This window comes from Narcine bancroftii, chromosome 5 (assembly GCF_036971445.1).
Source record: "Narcine bancroftii isolate sNarBan1 chromosome 5, sNarBan1.hap1, whole genome shotgun sequence".
Classification (NCBI taxonomy): domain Eukaryota; kingdom Metazoa; phylum Chordata; class Chondrichthyes; order Torpediniformes; family Narcinidae; genus Narcine; species Narcine bancroftii.
Window position 1 is genome coordinate 189969250 of NC_091473.1, and position 17805 is coordinate 189987054.

At 52.0% G+C, this 17805-nt stretch overlaps 1 protein-coding gene across 3 annotated transcripts in view; it reads right to left on the bottom strand.

The window, feature by feature from the left end:
- The window catches only part of LOC138764425 (rho guanine nucleotide exchange factor 2-like), a 53301-nt gene that overhangs the window by 23724 nt on the left and 11772 nt on the right, over positions 1-17805 (bottom strand). The window contains exons 1-5 of one of the 3 annotated variants that reach the window (XM_069940335.1): positions 7107-7583; positions 6869-6936; positions 5562-5625; positions 4721-4865; positions 3974-4083 (exon numbers count right to left, since the gene is read on the bottom strand). In XM_069940335.1, the coding sequence (XP_069796436.1) occupies positions 3974-4083; positions 4721-4865; positions 5562-5574 (268 nt within the window). In that variant the 5' untranslated portion in view covers positions 5575-5625; positions 6869-6936; positions 7107-7583. Of the gene's footprint in view, positions 1-3973; positions 4084-4720; positions 4866-5561; positions 5626-6868; positions 6937-7106; positions 7584-17805 lie in introns of those variants that run through there. The other 2 variants (XM_069940334.1, XM_069940333.1) reach the window with 2 other exon arrangements.

Consider the following 17805-nt stretch of genomic DNA (forward strand, 5'->3'; position numbering starts at 1 on the left):
CCTATTGTACCAGCCTCCACCACCACCCCTGGCAACGCATTCCAGGCCCCCATTACACTCTTAGTGTTTTTAAAAAAAACTTTCCCCTGACATCTCCCCTAAACCTTCCTCCCCTCACCTTGTACAATCTATTTTCCTGAATCTTGAGGCTTCATCCCCCGGTTCTGGTCTCACCTCCCAGAGGAAACAACTTTCCTACTTCCACCTTCCAGAAGAATTCCACAGGGATCTGTTCTGAGACCCCAGTTCTTTCTGTTGCAATTCTACAAATCATTTCAGTTCTGGTCACCTCGTTGCAGGAAGAATGTGGAAGCTGTGGAGAGGGGGCAGAGGAGATTCACCAGGATGTTGCCTAGTTTGGGAAATGTGCCTTATGAGGAACTTTTCTCTTTGGAGAGAAGGACGAGAGGTAACTTGATAGAGGTCGACAAGATTATGAGAGACTCGGATTTGGTAGACAGCCAGCACCTGTTACCCAAGGTGGGAGTAGCAAACACCATATGACATCTGTACAAAGTGGAGAAGAAAGTTTGGGGAGACATCAGGGATTTTTTTTAATTATTTTTTTTTACAAGAGTTGTGGATGCCTGGGATGGTGATGGAGTTTGGAACAATAGAGGCATTTAGACAGGCTCATGGATGAAAGATAAATAGAGGGCTACAAAGTGGGGTGGGGGGGGGGGGGGTTTGTTTTTTTTTGCTAGGTATTTATGGGTAATGTTCCATGTTCCTTCTCTATCCCTGTCATGTTTCTCTAAGATCCCCTCCCGTTCTTCTGAATTCCAGCGAGTACAGTCCCAGGGAACTCGATCTCTCCTCAAAGACTAAACCCCTCCATCCCTGGTGAACCTCATCTGTACTGTCTCCAAAACCGGTTGATCCCTCATCAAGTAAGGAAGGCAGAACTGCACGCTGTACTCCCGGAGCTGCCTCACCGCGCCCCTGTACAGTTATAGCAGATCCTTCCTGCAGCAACAAAGGCCAACATCACATTTACCCTCTTGATTACCTGTTGCACCTGCAAACTAACCTTTTGTGATTTATGCACACACCCTCCCAGGTTCCTCTGTACCACAGCATGCAGGAACCTTCCACCCTGTACGGTAAATAGATCATATAATCATATAACTGCTTTACAGTGCAGGAACAGGCCATGTCGGCCCTTCGAGTCCCCGCCAGTTCACTTGAACCACTCCACTAGCTCCCCCCTCCTGCTCTCTGCCCATAATCCTCCAACCCCCTCACATCCATGTACATATCCAACCTACTTTCAAATGATAGAAAAGATCCTGCCGCAACTATCTCCTCTGGAAGATCATTCCATTCTCCCACCACTCCCTGAGTGAAGAAGCTTCCTCTAACATTTCTCCTAAAGTTTTTCCCTCCTTTACCCTTAACATGCCCACTTTTCCAACCTCCCCTGCCCTCAGGGGAAAGAGTCTATTTACGTCTCGTCTATCTATTCCGTTCATAATTTTAAATACCTCCCCTCTCAGCCGTCTACGTTCCAATGAATAAAGTCCCAGTCTTCTTAATCTCTCCCTGTAATCCAGATGCTGTAAGCCAGGCAACATCCTTGTAAACCTTCTCTGCACTCTCTCCACCTTATCTATATCCTTTCTATAATTTGGAGACCAGAATTGAGAACAGTACTCCAAACCTGGCCTCGCCAATACCTTAAACAGATGCAGCATCACTTCCCAGCTCCTATACTCTATATGATTTATGAAGGCCAGTATACCATATGCCTTCTTAACCACCCTGTCTACATGGGAGTCCACCTTCAAGGAACTCTGTATCATAATTCCCAAGATCCCTCTGCATTCATCAATGTCCTCCCCTTAACTGCATATGTCCCATTATGGTTATTTTTTCCGATATGTAGCCCCTCGCACTTGTCTACACCTTATCAATGCCCTCTCATCCTTTTATGAACCTCTGTAAGTTCCCCTCCAGCACTTCATGGAGGAAAATCTCAGCCTATCCAAGCCTCTCCTTCTCAATCAAGCCTGCCCCCAAAGTCCTGGGAACATTAGAAATAGGAGCAAGAGCTGGCCATTCGGCCCGTTGAGCCTGCTGTCATTCAATGTGATCACGGCTGATCTGATGATGGGCTCATCTCCACCCACCTGCCTTTTCCCCATATCTCTCAATTCCCCTACTATGTAACAATCAATCCCACCTTGCCTTCAATATATTTACTGAGGTCACCTCCACTGCTTCAACAGGCAGCGAATTCCAGATTCCCCACCCTCTGGGAAAAGCATTTCCTCCTCATCTCTGTCCTAAATCTGCTCTCATGAATCTTGAGGCTGGTCTCTCCCACCAATGGGAACAACTTACCTACCTCCATCTTATCTACGCCTTTCATAATTTTATACATTTTTGTAACATCCCTTCTCATTCTTCTAAATTCCAGTGAGTACAGTCCCAGGCGACTCAATCTCTTCTCATAGTCTGAACCTCCCCTCATCCCTGGAATCAACCTGGTGAACCCCCTCTGCACCGCCTCCAAAGCCAGTCCGTCCTTCCTCGAGTCAGGAGACTGGAACTGCACACAGTACTCCAGATGCGGCCTCACCGGGACCTTATACAGTTCCAGCACAACCACCCTGCTCTTAAATTCCATCCTCCAGCAATGAAGGTCAACATCCTATTGGCTTTCTTGATAGCCTGCTGGACCCGCAAAACAACCTTTTGTGATTCAAATACTCCCAAGTCTTTCTGCACGGCTGCAATCGTCTTCCATTATAAAGAATAATTTGACCTTCTATTTTTCCTTCGAAAGTGGGTAACCTCGCATTTACCAACATTGTAATCCATCCTGTGAATCTTTGCAGCCCCAACTGGAGAACAAAACCATGTAGGTGTACAGGCACCAATATAAGGCGCTGGTGAGCCCACACTTGCGCAGTAGAGATCGCCTGGGATTCAGGAGGAGAATTTGTAGAGATGTCGAATTATTAAAGGAACAGATGATAGGGCAGGGACATTTTTCCACTGAGAGGAGAGTCTAGAATCAGGGACAATATTCAGGCGTTAGAATTTACCCAGATTCCTGATGGAGGGCTCAGGCCTGAAATGTCGCCTGCCTTGTTCTTCCCATGGATTCTGCGGGATCTGCAAGTCTCTGTGGCACTTTTGTGTCATTTATAGCAATATCTGCGGCACCTGCTGCTGCAAAGCAACAAATTTCACAACGTGCTCTCGACGACAATTTCTGATTGTGTATTTTGCTCCAGATTTTGGGACGGAGATATGAGGAGGAACTGCTTGTCCCAGTGAAAGGAGCAAATGCACGGAAATTCCCTGCCCAAGGAAGCAACCGGTAACCGTGTTGAAGACAGATCTTTGCATCGTGGGGGAATTAAAGGTTATGGGGAACGGTCGGGTAAGTGGAACTGAGTCCATGGCCAGATCAGCCGTGATCTTAATGGATGGAGAAGCAACTAGCAGGCTGAATGGCCTCATGCTACCAACTTGTGCTCTGGAACAGCAAGAGGAATGGGCATTAAGAGCAACTGAGGGGTGGGGAGGGGGGGTGAAGGAGGGAGGAAAGGGAGGGGGGAAAAGGGGAGAAAAAGACACTGTATATTCAAGAGGGAAATGTTTGTGTGTATTTTGGTCAGTATGGTTCATAGTGTGGAAAAATTAAAATTTTTAAAAAAAGAGCAACTGAGGATGAAAGGTGACTTAAGAGAGGGACAGTAAAACCCCTGGTATATGGCACCTATGGGAATTAGTAGATGCCAGATAAATGAATTTTCCGGTTGCTTGAGATTGCCAATTTTAAACCTGTATTTTTACCTATTTATTTTCTGCAGTTTTTTTTGCCAGTTGCTTTGGGGTTTTACTGTACATAAAATTAAGAGGGGGATAGAAAGGGTGGGCAGCCAGCACCTAGTTCCTGGGTCAACAATATCGAATACCTCCCTCCGCACCATCCATCACACAAAACCACCCTCCAGCTCACTCTCATCGACGAGCGACTCGATGGACAGAGTCCGGGTCTTCATGTTCAGCGACTCAGTGGAATGCGACAGAATCTTCCGGATTCCCAGAGTCGTTTCGTCATTCAGGTTCCTGAAAGCAGGTATCTTTAATTCAGTGAAAATTTAAAAACAAAATACCACAGACTCTGCAGCAAACATTCAGCATCTGGCCTCTCCTTCCTCTCCACAGGCGCTGCCCGACCTGCCAGACAGTGCAGCATTTTATTTATGTTACATCAAAATTCTTTCATCTTTTTCAAAATGAGCAAAATGAGACAAAGGCAGGAGGTATCAGAGAGGGCAACCTCCCAGAGGTGAAGTAGGATGCAGGCGCTATCCACAAAATGTATGATGGGATGTTGCAGATGGAGCTTCACTCTGTATCTGACCCCGGGAGTGTGCGATAGGATGGTGTGGAGGGAGCTTCACTCTTTGTCTGACCCCGGGAGTGTGCGATAGGACGGTGTGGAGGGAGCTTCACTCTGTGTCTGACCCCGAGAATGTGATGGGACGGGGTGGAGGGAACTGGGGCCTAACAGGTGACTGGGATGGGCTGTGAAGGGGTACATCTGCGGGCTGCTAAACACTGCAGCCATCCCAGAACAGCAACCATGGGGCTATTGCCACAAGGGAGGTGCGAGTCTGTAGTTTGTCCCTGAGCCACACCCTAGCCTGGTGCCATGTCCCAACTTGCAACCACCATTGAGCCCCATCCCCCACCTACTTACCCGATGTTGTTGGTGGAGACGCTCTTGGATAGGGACTGGAAGGGGGTCCTGGCCCGGCGAGATCCCAGTTGTGAGAAGAGTGGCGACTGGCGCAGGCTGTCTGATGGGTAGACTGCCGAGTTGGGACGCTCGCGGCCCAGGGATGCTTCAGGAGACAAGGGGGAAGGTGGAGGGTTTGGGGGCAAGGGGCGGAGAATGGAAGGATGTGAGGAAAGGGGGGAGGGGAAGGGTTGATGAAGAGAGGGGGAAGACACGAAAGTTGGGATGGGTGGGGGAGGGATGTGGAAAGGAGTGGGAGTGGGGCAGGGAGAGGGGAGGAGTGGGAAAGAGAGGGAATGGGAGAGGGAGGTGGGATGAGTGAAGGAAGGGGAGAGGGGGAAGGGGAAGGATGTTTATTAGATGGAACAGTCATACTACAGAGAACCATGACCAAGACTGTCACTCACCTCAAGGAATCCTACTCTGACCTGCTTGAATCACACGCAGACTCCTCCTCCTGTTGTCCATCCCACATTCCCTGCCCCGTCTCCGTCCCCATCCTCTCTCCCTTACCCTTCCCCCCTCCCTGTCCCCATCCTCCCACCCCTTTCCCTAAACCAATCTCGCTCTCCCTGTCCCCCACCCCACCCCCTCCAATGTGTCCATCCTACCCCCTTCCCACAGTCCATACCCCATCCCTGTCTCCATTTTTGTCCCCAACTCCCTCACCCAGTCCCCGCCCTATTCTGCTGTGCATTCCTCACTCCGTCGCCAACCTATAACTTCTCTCCCTGTACACCTCCTCCCCTGTCCCCATTCCCTCCACCTCCACCCATCCCGGAGCCAGACCTGGATTGCTCACCTTTATGACGCATGGAGACATTCTGCAGCACCGAGTTGTTCTTGGCCTGAGCTGCCTTCAGCTGCTGCAACCAAGAGGGCAGATCAGGTTAATGTGGGGCAGCGCAATGTTCCCTCCCCATACTGTCTCACCCCCCCACACCTGAAGGGGGCACAGCAGCCCTCGGCCTGGGGGGTGAGGGAATAGGGAGCGTGGGTGGGGATGGGAGAGAGGGAGGGGGAGCGAGATGGAGGGGGAGGAGGAGAGACTGGGTCAATGTAGGTAGGACCACGTCAACACTCTCCCAACCTGCAGTCACTGCATGGGTGAGGTAAAGGGTGGGATGGCAATGGAGAGGGTGTGGAAGAGAGAAGGGAGAGAGAGGGGTAGTGGAAGGAGGAAAGGGAGTGATGAGGGGAGAGGAGTGGGTTTGAGGGTGGGGAGAAGGGGCATCAGGGAGGTGGGGAATGAGACGGGGAGAGGGTGGGAAGGAGGAGGAGAATGGGAGAACCAGTTGCGGGGAGAGAGGGAAGGGGATGGAGGTGACGTGGGGAGGGGGATGGAGGTGACGTGGGGAGGGGGATGGAGGTGATGTGGGGGAGGGGGATGGAGGTGATGTGGGGGAGGGGGAGGGGGAGGTCCGTGGGGAAACAGTGGCATTTCCACACCTGCATGGGAGGAGATGGCGGCGGTGAGGTGAAGGTGGGTGTGAGGAGGAGGCAGGTGTGAGGAGGGGGGGGGAGGGAATAAGGAGGGTTTCTGGGGGAGCTATGCCATCCCCACACCTCCCTTCTGCTGTGGGAGGTTTTGATGATTGATTGAGGGTGAGGGAAGGGTTGAGGAGGGGGATGTAGGGAGAGAGGGGATGCGGAGAGTGGAGAGGGGTTTCTGGAAAGCTATGGCATCTCCACACCTCCCTTCTGCACAGGGTGGGGGTAGGGAGACACTGGATCTTGTGTGAAGCTATGGCATCTAGGCACCTGCATGGAAAGGGAGAGGGTGGGGAGAGGGAGGGGATGGGGATGCGAATGGGGGTGGGGAGACGGGAGAAAAAGGGTATCTTGCGTGAAGCTATGGAGTCTTGCTACTTCTGCACAGGGAGGGAGGGTGTGAGGAGAGGGAGAGGGTGGGGAGACAGGGGATCTTGTGTGAAGCTATGGCGTCTAGACACCTGCACGGAAAGGGAGAGGGTGGGGGAGGGGAGACAGGGGAGAGAAGGGGTATCTTGCATGAAGCTATAGAGTCTTGCTACTTCTGCACAGAAAAGGAGAGGGAGGGGGTGGGGTGAGGGAGGGAGGGAGCGTGCGGTGGAGGGTCCCCACACCTACCTTCTGCTTGACCTTGGTGCACGAGGCCAGCACATCCTTGCAGCTCTTGTGGATGGTGACAATACAGTCTGCGGAGACACGGAAGGAGGGTGAGAGTGCTGACCCACCGAGCATCGCTTCCCTCCGTATCCCAACCAGGGACAGCCCCACCCCACCATCTGCCCCTCCACTTTTCATAGGAGAGGGGAGAGTGGGGGATACCTGTTGAATGTAACGGGGAGAGATAGGAAGGAGCTACCTGCAGTGGGTACAGCACGGCACACCTGTCAAATGGCCTGCAGAGCCTTGTTGTTTCTTCCTCACATACCGTCTATCATCTCTTAAGTCAAGGGTTAGTGTATGCATGATGTGAGAGGGAGGGAGTGAGTGAGAGAGAGAGAGACAGACATTGCCTGTATGGGGTGGAGTAGGGTGAGCAGGGAGCAACATGGGAGGGGCGAAGAGGAGGGAGGGGTAGTGTGGAGGGAGGGGAGCTGTGGTGGAGAGGGAGTCCTGCAGCACGGTGTTACACAGTCTAAACGCAGCCTGCATCAGTGCGCTCTGACTCACTCCCAGCTCAAAGTGGAAGTTTTGGAGGGCAGTACAAAGTCTGCCCACTGACTGGGAGGGGATCCACAGAGGTGGCGGCAGGGAAGTTCTGCTGGCATGGACTATGACCTCAGAATGACTTCAGGTTCTGCCTGCAAACTCAACCACGCTGCAGTTCAGTGGGGAGGGAGAGGGATGGAGGGGAGCGTCAGGCGAAGGGGTACTTCGTGGTATTTTACCAGGCACCAACCCCAGGTGTCCGGGCTTTGGAAAGCCCCTCCCCTTCATGCCCCCACCCCCCAATCCCTCTGCGTTGCTGAGTTCCGCTTTCTCAACCGCTGCAACTATAAATAATTCTTGCATCAGGCTGGTCAGAGAGAGGGGGGGGTGGGAAATGGAGGCAGGGTTCAGAGGGGAGAGAGCTCATTGGCAAAGGAAACTGCGCGCTCTCTGACTGCAAACAGGAAGCAAAGAACAGTGGAGTCACTCAGCACTGGGACAGGCCCTGCAGCCTATCTAGGAACCTGCTAGCTCTTTGCATTCAATCCTAGTATCTGTTCCCACCCTCCGATCAAATGCCCTGCTTGCCCCCCCCCACATCTGGATTCTACCCCTCTCCACAAGCTTTGGGCAGAGGGGTGATTTACATCCTCTCCTCCCCCTCTGTCAATTTAAAGATGACAGACATCAGGTTTGATCCTGACCCCAGGGTGGGTGCCTGTACATATGCCTGTGCCTGTATGTGTGCCTGTTTGTTGGGCGTGTGTACGCACGCACAGTTTGCACCATCTCTCTCTAACGAATTGAGCTCCCCTCACCACTAAAAACATGGGGTTGATATGTTATTTGGCCGCCCACACCCTTCTCTCGAGTAACATGAAGTGGGATATGGGGAGAGACATTGACAAGATTGTTAGGAGATTAACACAGGACGTCTGTAACTGTTAGTGGTTAGCAGGGCTTGAAAGGGCAAAGCACCCCTCCCCATGCCTGGGGGCCCCATCCTGCAGCTCGCTGGTAAAGTTTGCACAGCCAGGAGGTCCAGGATTAAACAAGCATGGCGCTGGGAATGGAGCTTGGCACGGCAGGCCCATTCAGCCCGTCCCCTCCGTGCTATCCTGAGCTCAGCCCATCGCCTTGGTCTTTTTTGCACAATTCTGCTGCAGAAGGGCTGTTGGGACATTGGAGGGAGAGATTTCCCGGGACGCTGCCTGGTTTCGAGGGCGCGGTCAGACAAATCTAGGGTGCTTTCTCTGGAGGCTAGCGCAGACTGGACCGAGGTTTATAACACCCTGCGAGGCGCAGATAGGGCGGGCCGTCAGAATCTGTCCTCCAGGGCGGAAATACCAATTCTAGAGGCGAGAGGGAAGAGGTTTGAGAGCGATGTGTGGGGAAACTTCCACACAGAGAGCAGTGGGTGCCTAGAATGTAGTAGTGGGAGCCTAGAATGTAGTAGTGGGAGCAGATACAGCAGTCAAGTTCATTATCAACTGATTGCAAATGAAACAGCATTCTCCAGTCCTCGGTGCAAAACACGCAGACACACAACTGGACATAACGCACAGACAAACAAAACATATGCAGGACAAGCATGCATTTAAATAAATATATTGTTTTGTGAATATGAGTCTCAGAAGGTCAGTGTGAGCAGTTCCTTTGGACGTTCATTATTCTTGCTGCCCGCGGGAAGCTGTTCCTCAGCCTGGTGGCGCTGGCTCTGATCCTCCTGGATCTCTTCCCCGATGGGAGCTGCCGAAAAATGTCATGTGTGGACTGGAAGGGTTCCTCAATGATTTTGCACGCCCTCTTCAGACCACAATCCTGGTACATGACATCGATTGGGGGGGGGGGGGGGGGGGAAGACCCCAGAGAAAGTGTATGGTTGTGCACTTTGGTAAAAAGGAATAGACAGGCAAGGCTCTCATTTAGATGGGGAGAAAATTCAAAATTTGGAGGTGCAATGGTAGTCTTCATGCAGGATACCCAAAAGGTTGACCTCCAAGTTGAGTCAGTGGTGGAGAAAGCAGTGCGAAATTGGCTTTCATTTCTAGAGGGATAGCAATAAGAGCAGGGATGCGACATTCAGACACTAAAGAACTCCAGACCCCTCCCATCCATGGACCTATCCAAACTTTTCATTCATGTCAAAATCAACCTCTTCAGTCGGTAGCTGGTTCCACATTCTCACCGTGACATGGTGTGAGAAAAGCAATCTGAGTCACAGTGTGGACAAGACAAAGGAGATTATCATGGACTTCAGGAGGACCAGGAATGACCACCCTCCACTACACATCAATAACTTTGTAGTGAAAAGAGCAGAGAACAAGTTATTTGGAGTCCACTTAACAAGTGGACACAACATCTTCAATTTGTAAAGTCCACTTAACCAGTGGCCTTGTCCTGGTCTCTCAACAACTCCTCACTTGTCAGGAAGGGGCAACAGTGACTGAATTTGCTGTGAAGACTGAAGAGGGCAAGGCTACTGGCCACCATTATGTCGACTTTCTACAGGAGTTCTATCAAGAGCGTCCTGGCCGGCTGCATCACTGTGCGGGTACGGGTCACTGTGGGGAATCAATCCACAGGACCATTAAGAGTGGCAGACAGGATCACTGGACTCTCCCTCCCCCCACCATCGACTGGGATTGTTGTCTGAACAAGGCACGCAAAGTCATTCAGGACCCCTACCGCCCCGCACACAGGCATCTTCCAGCTGTTCCCATTGGGGAAGAGATCCAGGAGAATCAGAGCCAGCACCGCCAGGCTGAGGAGCAGGTTCTACCCACAGGCAGCGAGAACGCCATACAAATGAATGAGCTGCTCATACAAACCCTCTGAGATTCCACTATTTATCAAACAATATTTCTTCATTTTTATATAAACAGTATGTACTGCATATTGTCCAGTATCATCTGATTGCATCAGTACAATCAGATGATAATAAACACGGTTGAACTCTCTGCAGGGAGAGGCTTCCCCTGACGTTCTCTTTCATGTAAGGGGTGGCGGGAGACACTGCTCATCCTGCTGATTTGTGCTTCCCACTCGGGATTTCCCGAGACTGCACCCTCCTTTGCTTCCACTCGATTTCATCCTGGCCACCCCTCTCCCAGGTGGTGTCCCCGACCTCTTCTTCCAGCATGCCGCTTGGATTGGAGAATGCGGTGAATGAGGCAAGGCCTCTCTTTTTGGAGCGGCAGAGGATGAGAACCAACTTATAAATGGGTGTATAAGATTACGAGGGTGGACAGCCAGCACTTTTTTTCCCCCTGGGGTGAAAGTAGCAAATGCCAGGTGAGTGGAGGAAAGTTTAGGGGAGATGTTTTTAACTCAGAAATGCACTGCAAGGGATGGTGGAGGAGGCTGGTACAATAGGGACATTTAAAAGACTCAGACAGACACATGGGTGTAAGTAGAGGGTTATGTGTGTGGAGGGTTAGATTGTTGTGGTTGGTTTACATGGGTCAGCACAACATTATGGGCCAAAGGGCTTGTACTGTGCTGCAGTGCAGAAAAAATAAAACCGGCAGCGCTGATCCTGGTGCAGACCCACGGAGAGAGTGTAGAGGAAACCGTGCTCCCCCGCAGGGGTCTATAGCCCAGCCTGACTAGTGACAGCTCTGTAAAGGCTCTAAATGGCCTATCCAATGAGCCAACTGCATTTTTATTTAAAATCCTGCGACTGTGGGGGTCTGGGCCTGAAATGGCTGTGTTCGACAGCGGTCCCGAGGGGTTGCAGACTCCGAGGAACAATGGATGGCACAGGGCACCACAAAATGGGGAGGACCCCCCCCACCGTTTGAGCAGGAGAAGCAGAGGGGCTCTGCAGCCGTTGGCGACTTGAAGTGAAGGAGCCACGCAGGCTCGCGACATGCAGTCGAAGGATGTGGATCGCTAGAGCCTGGGTGAAAGTGGACTAAGGTATTGGATCCGGGACGCGGGAGGGAGCTGAGGGCTTCCCGATTGTGTCGGAGATTTGGATGTGGAGCCCGGGTTGCCGATGTTTTGGTCTGAAATCTTGGTCACGGGGAATGAAGGGACTCTCTTTGCTGCTCTTTCTCCAACTGCCAGGGAGCTGGGGCAATCTCTGCTGATGGCGAATGTTTGCCTGCCTTACGGCGCACTAAATGCAATTTTAGCGTTAAATTACTTTGGAGAATCCACAGCCTGTGCATCAATGGCAGAGCAAGACTTCCACAGTTAGCACGGTTAGTGTAGCGGGGAGGCACAGTTAGCACACCGTTGTTACAGCACTAGAGACCCGGTTTTAATTCTGGCGCTGTCTGTAATGAGTTTGTATGTTCTCCCATGTCTGCATGAGTTTCCTCCGGGGGGTCCGGTTTCCTCCTGCCGTTCAAAATGCATAGGGAGCAGTAGGTTCATTGGGCAACATAGGCTCGTGGTCCAGAAGGGCCTGTTACCGCGCTGGATTTAAAATTACATCTGGTTTATTAAATGACAATAATCGTGAACCGTTCTATGTTCTGCACGTGCATTGCCTTCGAGGGGTCCACGCAGCTCGGAAGGCTCTCAGCACGAGATCAGCTTCCACTGCCTGCACCCAGGGCCCATGGGAAACGCAAGAGCTCGAGGGAGCTCAGTTCTGCCAAAGGGGAAGTGAGAACGGAAATCCAGTGAAACAGGAAGAAGCGGACAGAGAGGAGAAGAAGGTGTCTGAATAGAGGTCTACAAGATTATAGGAGGCATAGGGTGGACAGCCAGCAGCTTTTATCTGGGGCGGGAGAGCAGCAAACACCAGGGTATGTCTGTACAAAGTGAAGGGAGGAGAGCTTAGGGGCTGTGTTTTTTTTATATATAGAGCTGTGGGTGCCTAGACTGCCTTGTTAGGGGTGGTGGTGGAGGCTGGTACATTAGGGCCATTTCAGAGACATGGACAGGCACATGCATGGTAGAGGGTTACAAGGGTAGGAGGGTTTAGTTTTTTTAAAGTATATTTAAATCATAGCATAGAATATAGGAGCTGGATGGTGATGTTGAGACTGTTTAAGGCATTGGTGAGGCCGCATTTTGGAGGTATTGTGTGCAGTTCTGGTCTCCAAATTATAGGAAAGATAAGGTTGAAAGGGTGCAAAGAAGGTTTACGAAAATGTTGCCTGGATTGCAGTATCTAGAATACGGAGACTGGGTCTTTATTCATTGGAGCGTAGAAAGTTGAGAGGGAATTTGATAGAGGTATTTACAATTATGAAGGGAAAAGATAAGAGTAGATGTGAATAGGCTCTTTCCCCTGAGGGTAGGGGAGATTGGAACAAGGGGTCACAAGTTGAGGGTTAGGGGCCAAAACCTTAGGAGTAATGCAAGAGGAAGCTTCTTCACTCAGAGAGCGGTGGCTGAGTGGAATGACCTTCCAGAAGAGGTAGTTGGGGCAGGGTCAATTGTGTCATTTAAGAAGAGGCTAGATGAGTTCATGATGTGAGGGGGTTGGAGGGTTATGGGCAAGGAGTGGTAGGTGGAACTAGTGGAATTTCACATAAATCGGTACGGACTAGAAGGGCCGAGATGGCCTATTTCCTACTGAAAATTGTTATATGGTTATATGGGACAGCACAATAGCATAGATCGAAGGGCCTGTACTATGCTGCAATGTTCTAAGGGTTTGAGAGGTCGGGGGGAGCCCTTGTCAACAGGTTGGCCTCCATAACCATCAACTGTCATGGCCCATGGCCTCTTCGAATTCAGGCCCCCCTCTCAAATCACTTACAACTCAAACCTCACAGGGCCCTGCTTGGGCTGGATTTACCATCAAGCAGAATTTTAAAAACCTTTTGGTTCCCGTGAGTTCGAAAGGACAATATGCGAGGGTGTCAGCTACGGGGAGAGGAAGGCCAGATCTGGGCTGTTTCCTCTGGAGCCTCAGAAGCGAAGGAGGTTTATAGAAGTGTGAGAAGAACTGTGGCACACCACAGCACAAAGACAGGCTCTTCGGCCCTTCTAGTCTGCACTGAACTATAATTCAAGATTCTTTTATCGTGAAAAAAAAGAACGTGACAATACGCAAAATTTCCTTTAGTCTTCAAAAGATTCACCATCAACACAAATATCCAAATGCCCAATCAGAGAAAGAGAAACAAAAGAGTGTTCCTCCCCCCGCGCCCCCAGTCACTGAGTTTTGATGGATTTGCCTCCAGCACTCCTGCAGCCTCACCAACCAAACAAACAATATTAACCTGACATGGACCATATCCCTCCACACCCATCCTACCTGTCCAATTTCTCTTAAATGTCAAAACCAAGCCTGCGTTCACCACTTCAGCTGGCAGCTCGTTCCGCGCTCTCACCACTCTCAGCATTCCCCTAAATGTTCTCAAAAATATTTCCCTTTTCACCTTCAACCAAGCACTCTAGTTCTTGTCTCACCCAAACTCAGTGGAAAAAAGCCTCCTTGCACTTCTGCTATCTATACCCCTCATTTTTCGATGCTCCAAGGAATAAAGTCCTACCTATATAACCTTGCCCTGTAACTCAAGTCCCAGTGGCATCCTTCCTGGGGTGAAAGGGCCTGTTAAAAAGACATGTGGTGTGGAAACAGGCCCTTCAGCCAATGTGCTTGTCAACCAGATTGACCCACCTGCCTGTGTTTGACCCCACATCCCTCTAAACCCGTCCTATCCATGGATCCGGTCCACATGCCCCACCTGCCCATATCCCTCTAACTAAACCCATCCTATCCATGGATCTGTCCAAATGTCCCACCTACACTGATCCACCTGCCCATGTTCCTCTAAACCAGTCCTATCCATGGATCCAAATGTCCCACCTGCCCGCACGCCTCTAAACCCATCCGATCCATGGATCTGTCCACATGTCCACCCACACTGGTCCACCGGCCCATACCCCTCTAAACCCATTTGATCCATGGATATGTCCACATGTCCACCCACACTGGTCCCAGCTGCCCATACCCCTCTAAAACCCATCGTATCCATGGATCTGTCCACATGCCCCACCCACACTGGTCCACCTGCCATGTTCCTCTAAACCAGACCTATCATGGATCCAAATGTCCCACCTGCCCGCAACCCTCTAAACCTCTCCTATCCATGGATCGATCCAAATGTCCCACCCACGCTTGGTCCCACCTGCCCATATCCCTCTAACTAAACCCATCCTATCCATGTATCAGTCCACATTTCCCACCCACACTGGTCCTACCTGCCCACATCCCTCTAAACCTATCCTATCCATGGATCCAAATATGCCACCTGCCCGCACCATTCTAAACCTGTCCTATCTGTGGATCTGCCACATGTCTCACCCACACTGGTCCCACCTGTCCATATCCCTCTAATTAAACCCATCCTATCCATGGATCTGTCCAAATTTCCCACCCACCCATATTCTTCTAACTAAACCAATCCTATCCATGGATCTATCCACATGTCTCACCCACACTGGGTCCCACCTGCCCATATCCCTCTAACTAAACCCATCCTATCCATGGATCTGTCCAAATGTCCCACCCACACTAGTTCCACCTGCCCATATCCCTCTAACTAAACCCATCCTATCCATGGATCCAAATGTCCCATACTGCCCACACCATTCTAAACCTGTCCTATCCATGGATCTGCCACATGTCTCACCCACACTGTCCCAACTGCCCATATCCTTAACTAAACCCATCCTATCCATGGATCCGTCTACATGTCCACCCACACTGTTCCCACCTGCGCACACCCCTCTAAACCCGTCCTATCCATGGATCTGTCCACATGTCCCACACACACTGTTCCCACCTGCCTGCATTTGCCCTCTACACCCATCCTATTCATGGAAATATCCAAATTTTTCTAAAACATTGCACAAGTACCTTCTTCAACCACTTCCTCAGGCAGCCCAATCCATGAACCCACCCCTATCAGGTTCCTTTTAAATCTCCTCCCCTGCCCCCCCCCCCCATTATAAACCTCTGTCCTCTGGTTACCGATTCCCATACTTTGGACAAAAGACCCTGCATTCACTCGATCCATTCCTCGTGATTTGGTACACCTCTGAGATCACCCATCATCCTCCTGCGCTCCAAGGGATAATCCCCACCCTGCTCAACCTCTCCTTTTTTTAAAAATTCCACTGACGGTAAATCCAGCCCGGGCAGGACCCTGTGTGGAGTGAACTTCATTCTGTGTCTGATCCCGGGAGTGTATGATGGAATGGTGCAGAAGGTGTGTCACTCTGTGTCTGACATCACGAGTTTGTGATGGGACAATGTGGAGGGAGCTTCACTCTGTGTCTGACCCTGCGAGTGTGTGATGGGACAGTGTGGAGGGAGCTTCACTCTGTATCTGACCCCGGGAGTGTGTGATGGGATGGTGCGGAGGTAGCTTCACTCTGTGTCTGACCCTGCGAGTGTGTGATGGGATGATGCGGAGGAAGCTTCACTCTGTGTCTGACACCATGACAGCCTCTGCTCATTCAGCTCCCGACTAAAGAGCATCAGTAGCAATGACAGATGTCCACAGATGTCTACTTTGGATATCAAGATGCTGGCCCCTGGGGGATCACAAACAACTGAAGGAATGGTGCCAGACAATTCCTCTGCTTCTGCCGGGGGCTCCTTGCAGTTCCACGGATGAGGGAGCCACATCATCTGTGGCAACATCTCAGGGAATTTGATCTCAGGGTTGGTCTCTGATCACGCTGGCCTGCCTGGGGGAGGGGAAGGAGGGGGTGGCGAGCAGCCTAATTGCAGTTTGAAGCTCTTCCCAGCCCTGCTGCTGCTTCAGGGAGAGAGAGAGAGGATGAAACTGCTCTTCTCATCCCATTTGGCTGTTTGAGGATCGGCCAATCAGGGAGTGAGGAGGCTGCCGCATTCTGATTGGTCCCAGGAGGCATGGGGTGGGGTTGTTTCAGCACATCGGGTGATCGATGATGGGGTTGTGTTGGGGAAAGGACCTCCTGGTGTTTGGCCATTGTTCTCTGTTCGCAGTGAGTCACCCAGGGGCACCCCTCACCTTTGTGGATAGCTTTGGTCCTACACCTACCCCCACCCTCTTGCTTCACCCAGGGGAGTGGCTTGCTGTTGCCAGACAACAGGAGCAAGGGGGTAGAGAGGCCAACTGGTCCCTCAATCCTGACCCGCCATCAAACATGGCCACTACTCCTCTTCTGTCCAGCAGTCGATTCCCCTCAATTTCCCGATCTGCCCAGACTTTATCTGCTCCTGTGAGACCCCCTGGAGTTCAATGGCACAGAAACAGGCCCTTTGCTCCATCGTCCCCGTGCTTTTCAAGCAGTCGACCTGAGCCTGCATTCGATCCACATACCCCTCCCAATCCAGGGCAATTCCCAATGTCCTTTAGATGGGGGGGGGGCTATTGTCCATTCTTCTATCCCAGTAGCTCATTCCATCCACCTACTACCAGGCGTGAGGGGGAAAGGGAGATAAGGTGAGGGGGGGAGGGGGTCAGGAGAGACCAGGTGTGTGTCCTAATGTTGGTCACACTCACACACACACACACACACACACACACACACACACACACACATGCAGCCAACAGCTGGTGGCAGGACAGCAAGAGAGATACAGCGAGAAAGGGACCATTGTCTGAACAGAAACAGCTGTGGTGGCACAGGGAGGGAAGGTGAATTGGCAGCAGGGAGGAGTGGGGAGGAGTGAGAGGGGGAGTAGGAGAGGTGGGAGTGAGAGGGGGAGCAGGAGAGGTGGGGGTGAGAGGGGGAGCAGGAGAGGTGGGGGTGAGAGGGGGAGCAGGAGAGGTGGGGGGTGAGAGGGGGTGCAGGAGAGGTGGGGGTGAGAGGGGGAGCAGGAGAGGTGGGGGTGAGAGGGGGAGCAGGAGAGGTGGGGGTGAGAGGGGGAGCAGGAGAGGTGGGGGTGAGAGGGGGAGCAGGAGAGGTGGGGGGTGAGGGGGGAGCAGGAGAGGTGGGGGGTGAGAGGGAGAGCAGGAGAAGTGGGGGTGAAAGGGGGAGCAGGAGAGGTGGGGGTGAGAGGGGGAGCAGGAGAGGTGGGGGGTGAGAGGGGGAGCAGGAGAGGTGGGGGGTGAGAGGGGGAGCAGGAGAGGTGGGGGGTGAGAGGGGGAGCAGGAGAGGTGGGGGTGAGAGGGGGAGCAGGAGGTGGGGGGTGAGAGAGGGGAGGCTTAGAGGGGATTTATGGGTGCAGCGATAGCAGGGATGTGGAGTGAAGCAGGAGGGATGGGAGAGGCAGTGGGGAAGGGGAGGTGGGAGCAAGACTGGGGGGGTTAAGGAGAGGAGAAGCAGAGGGATGGGAAGGTGAGAGAGAAGTAAGAGGATAGAGGGGCACCTAGTCAGGGGGAATGGGAAAGGAGGAGAAACAGTGGGGATGGGGTGGGATGGGGGAGGGGAGAGAGAGTGAGGCAGGGGATGGGAAGAGGAGAGTCAGTGGGTGGGCAGGGGACAGGGAGAGAAGGGAGAAT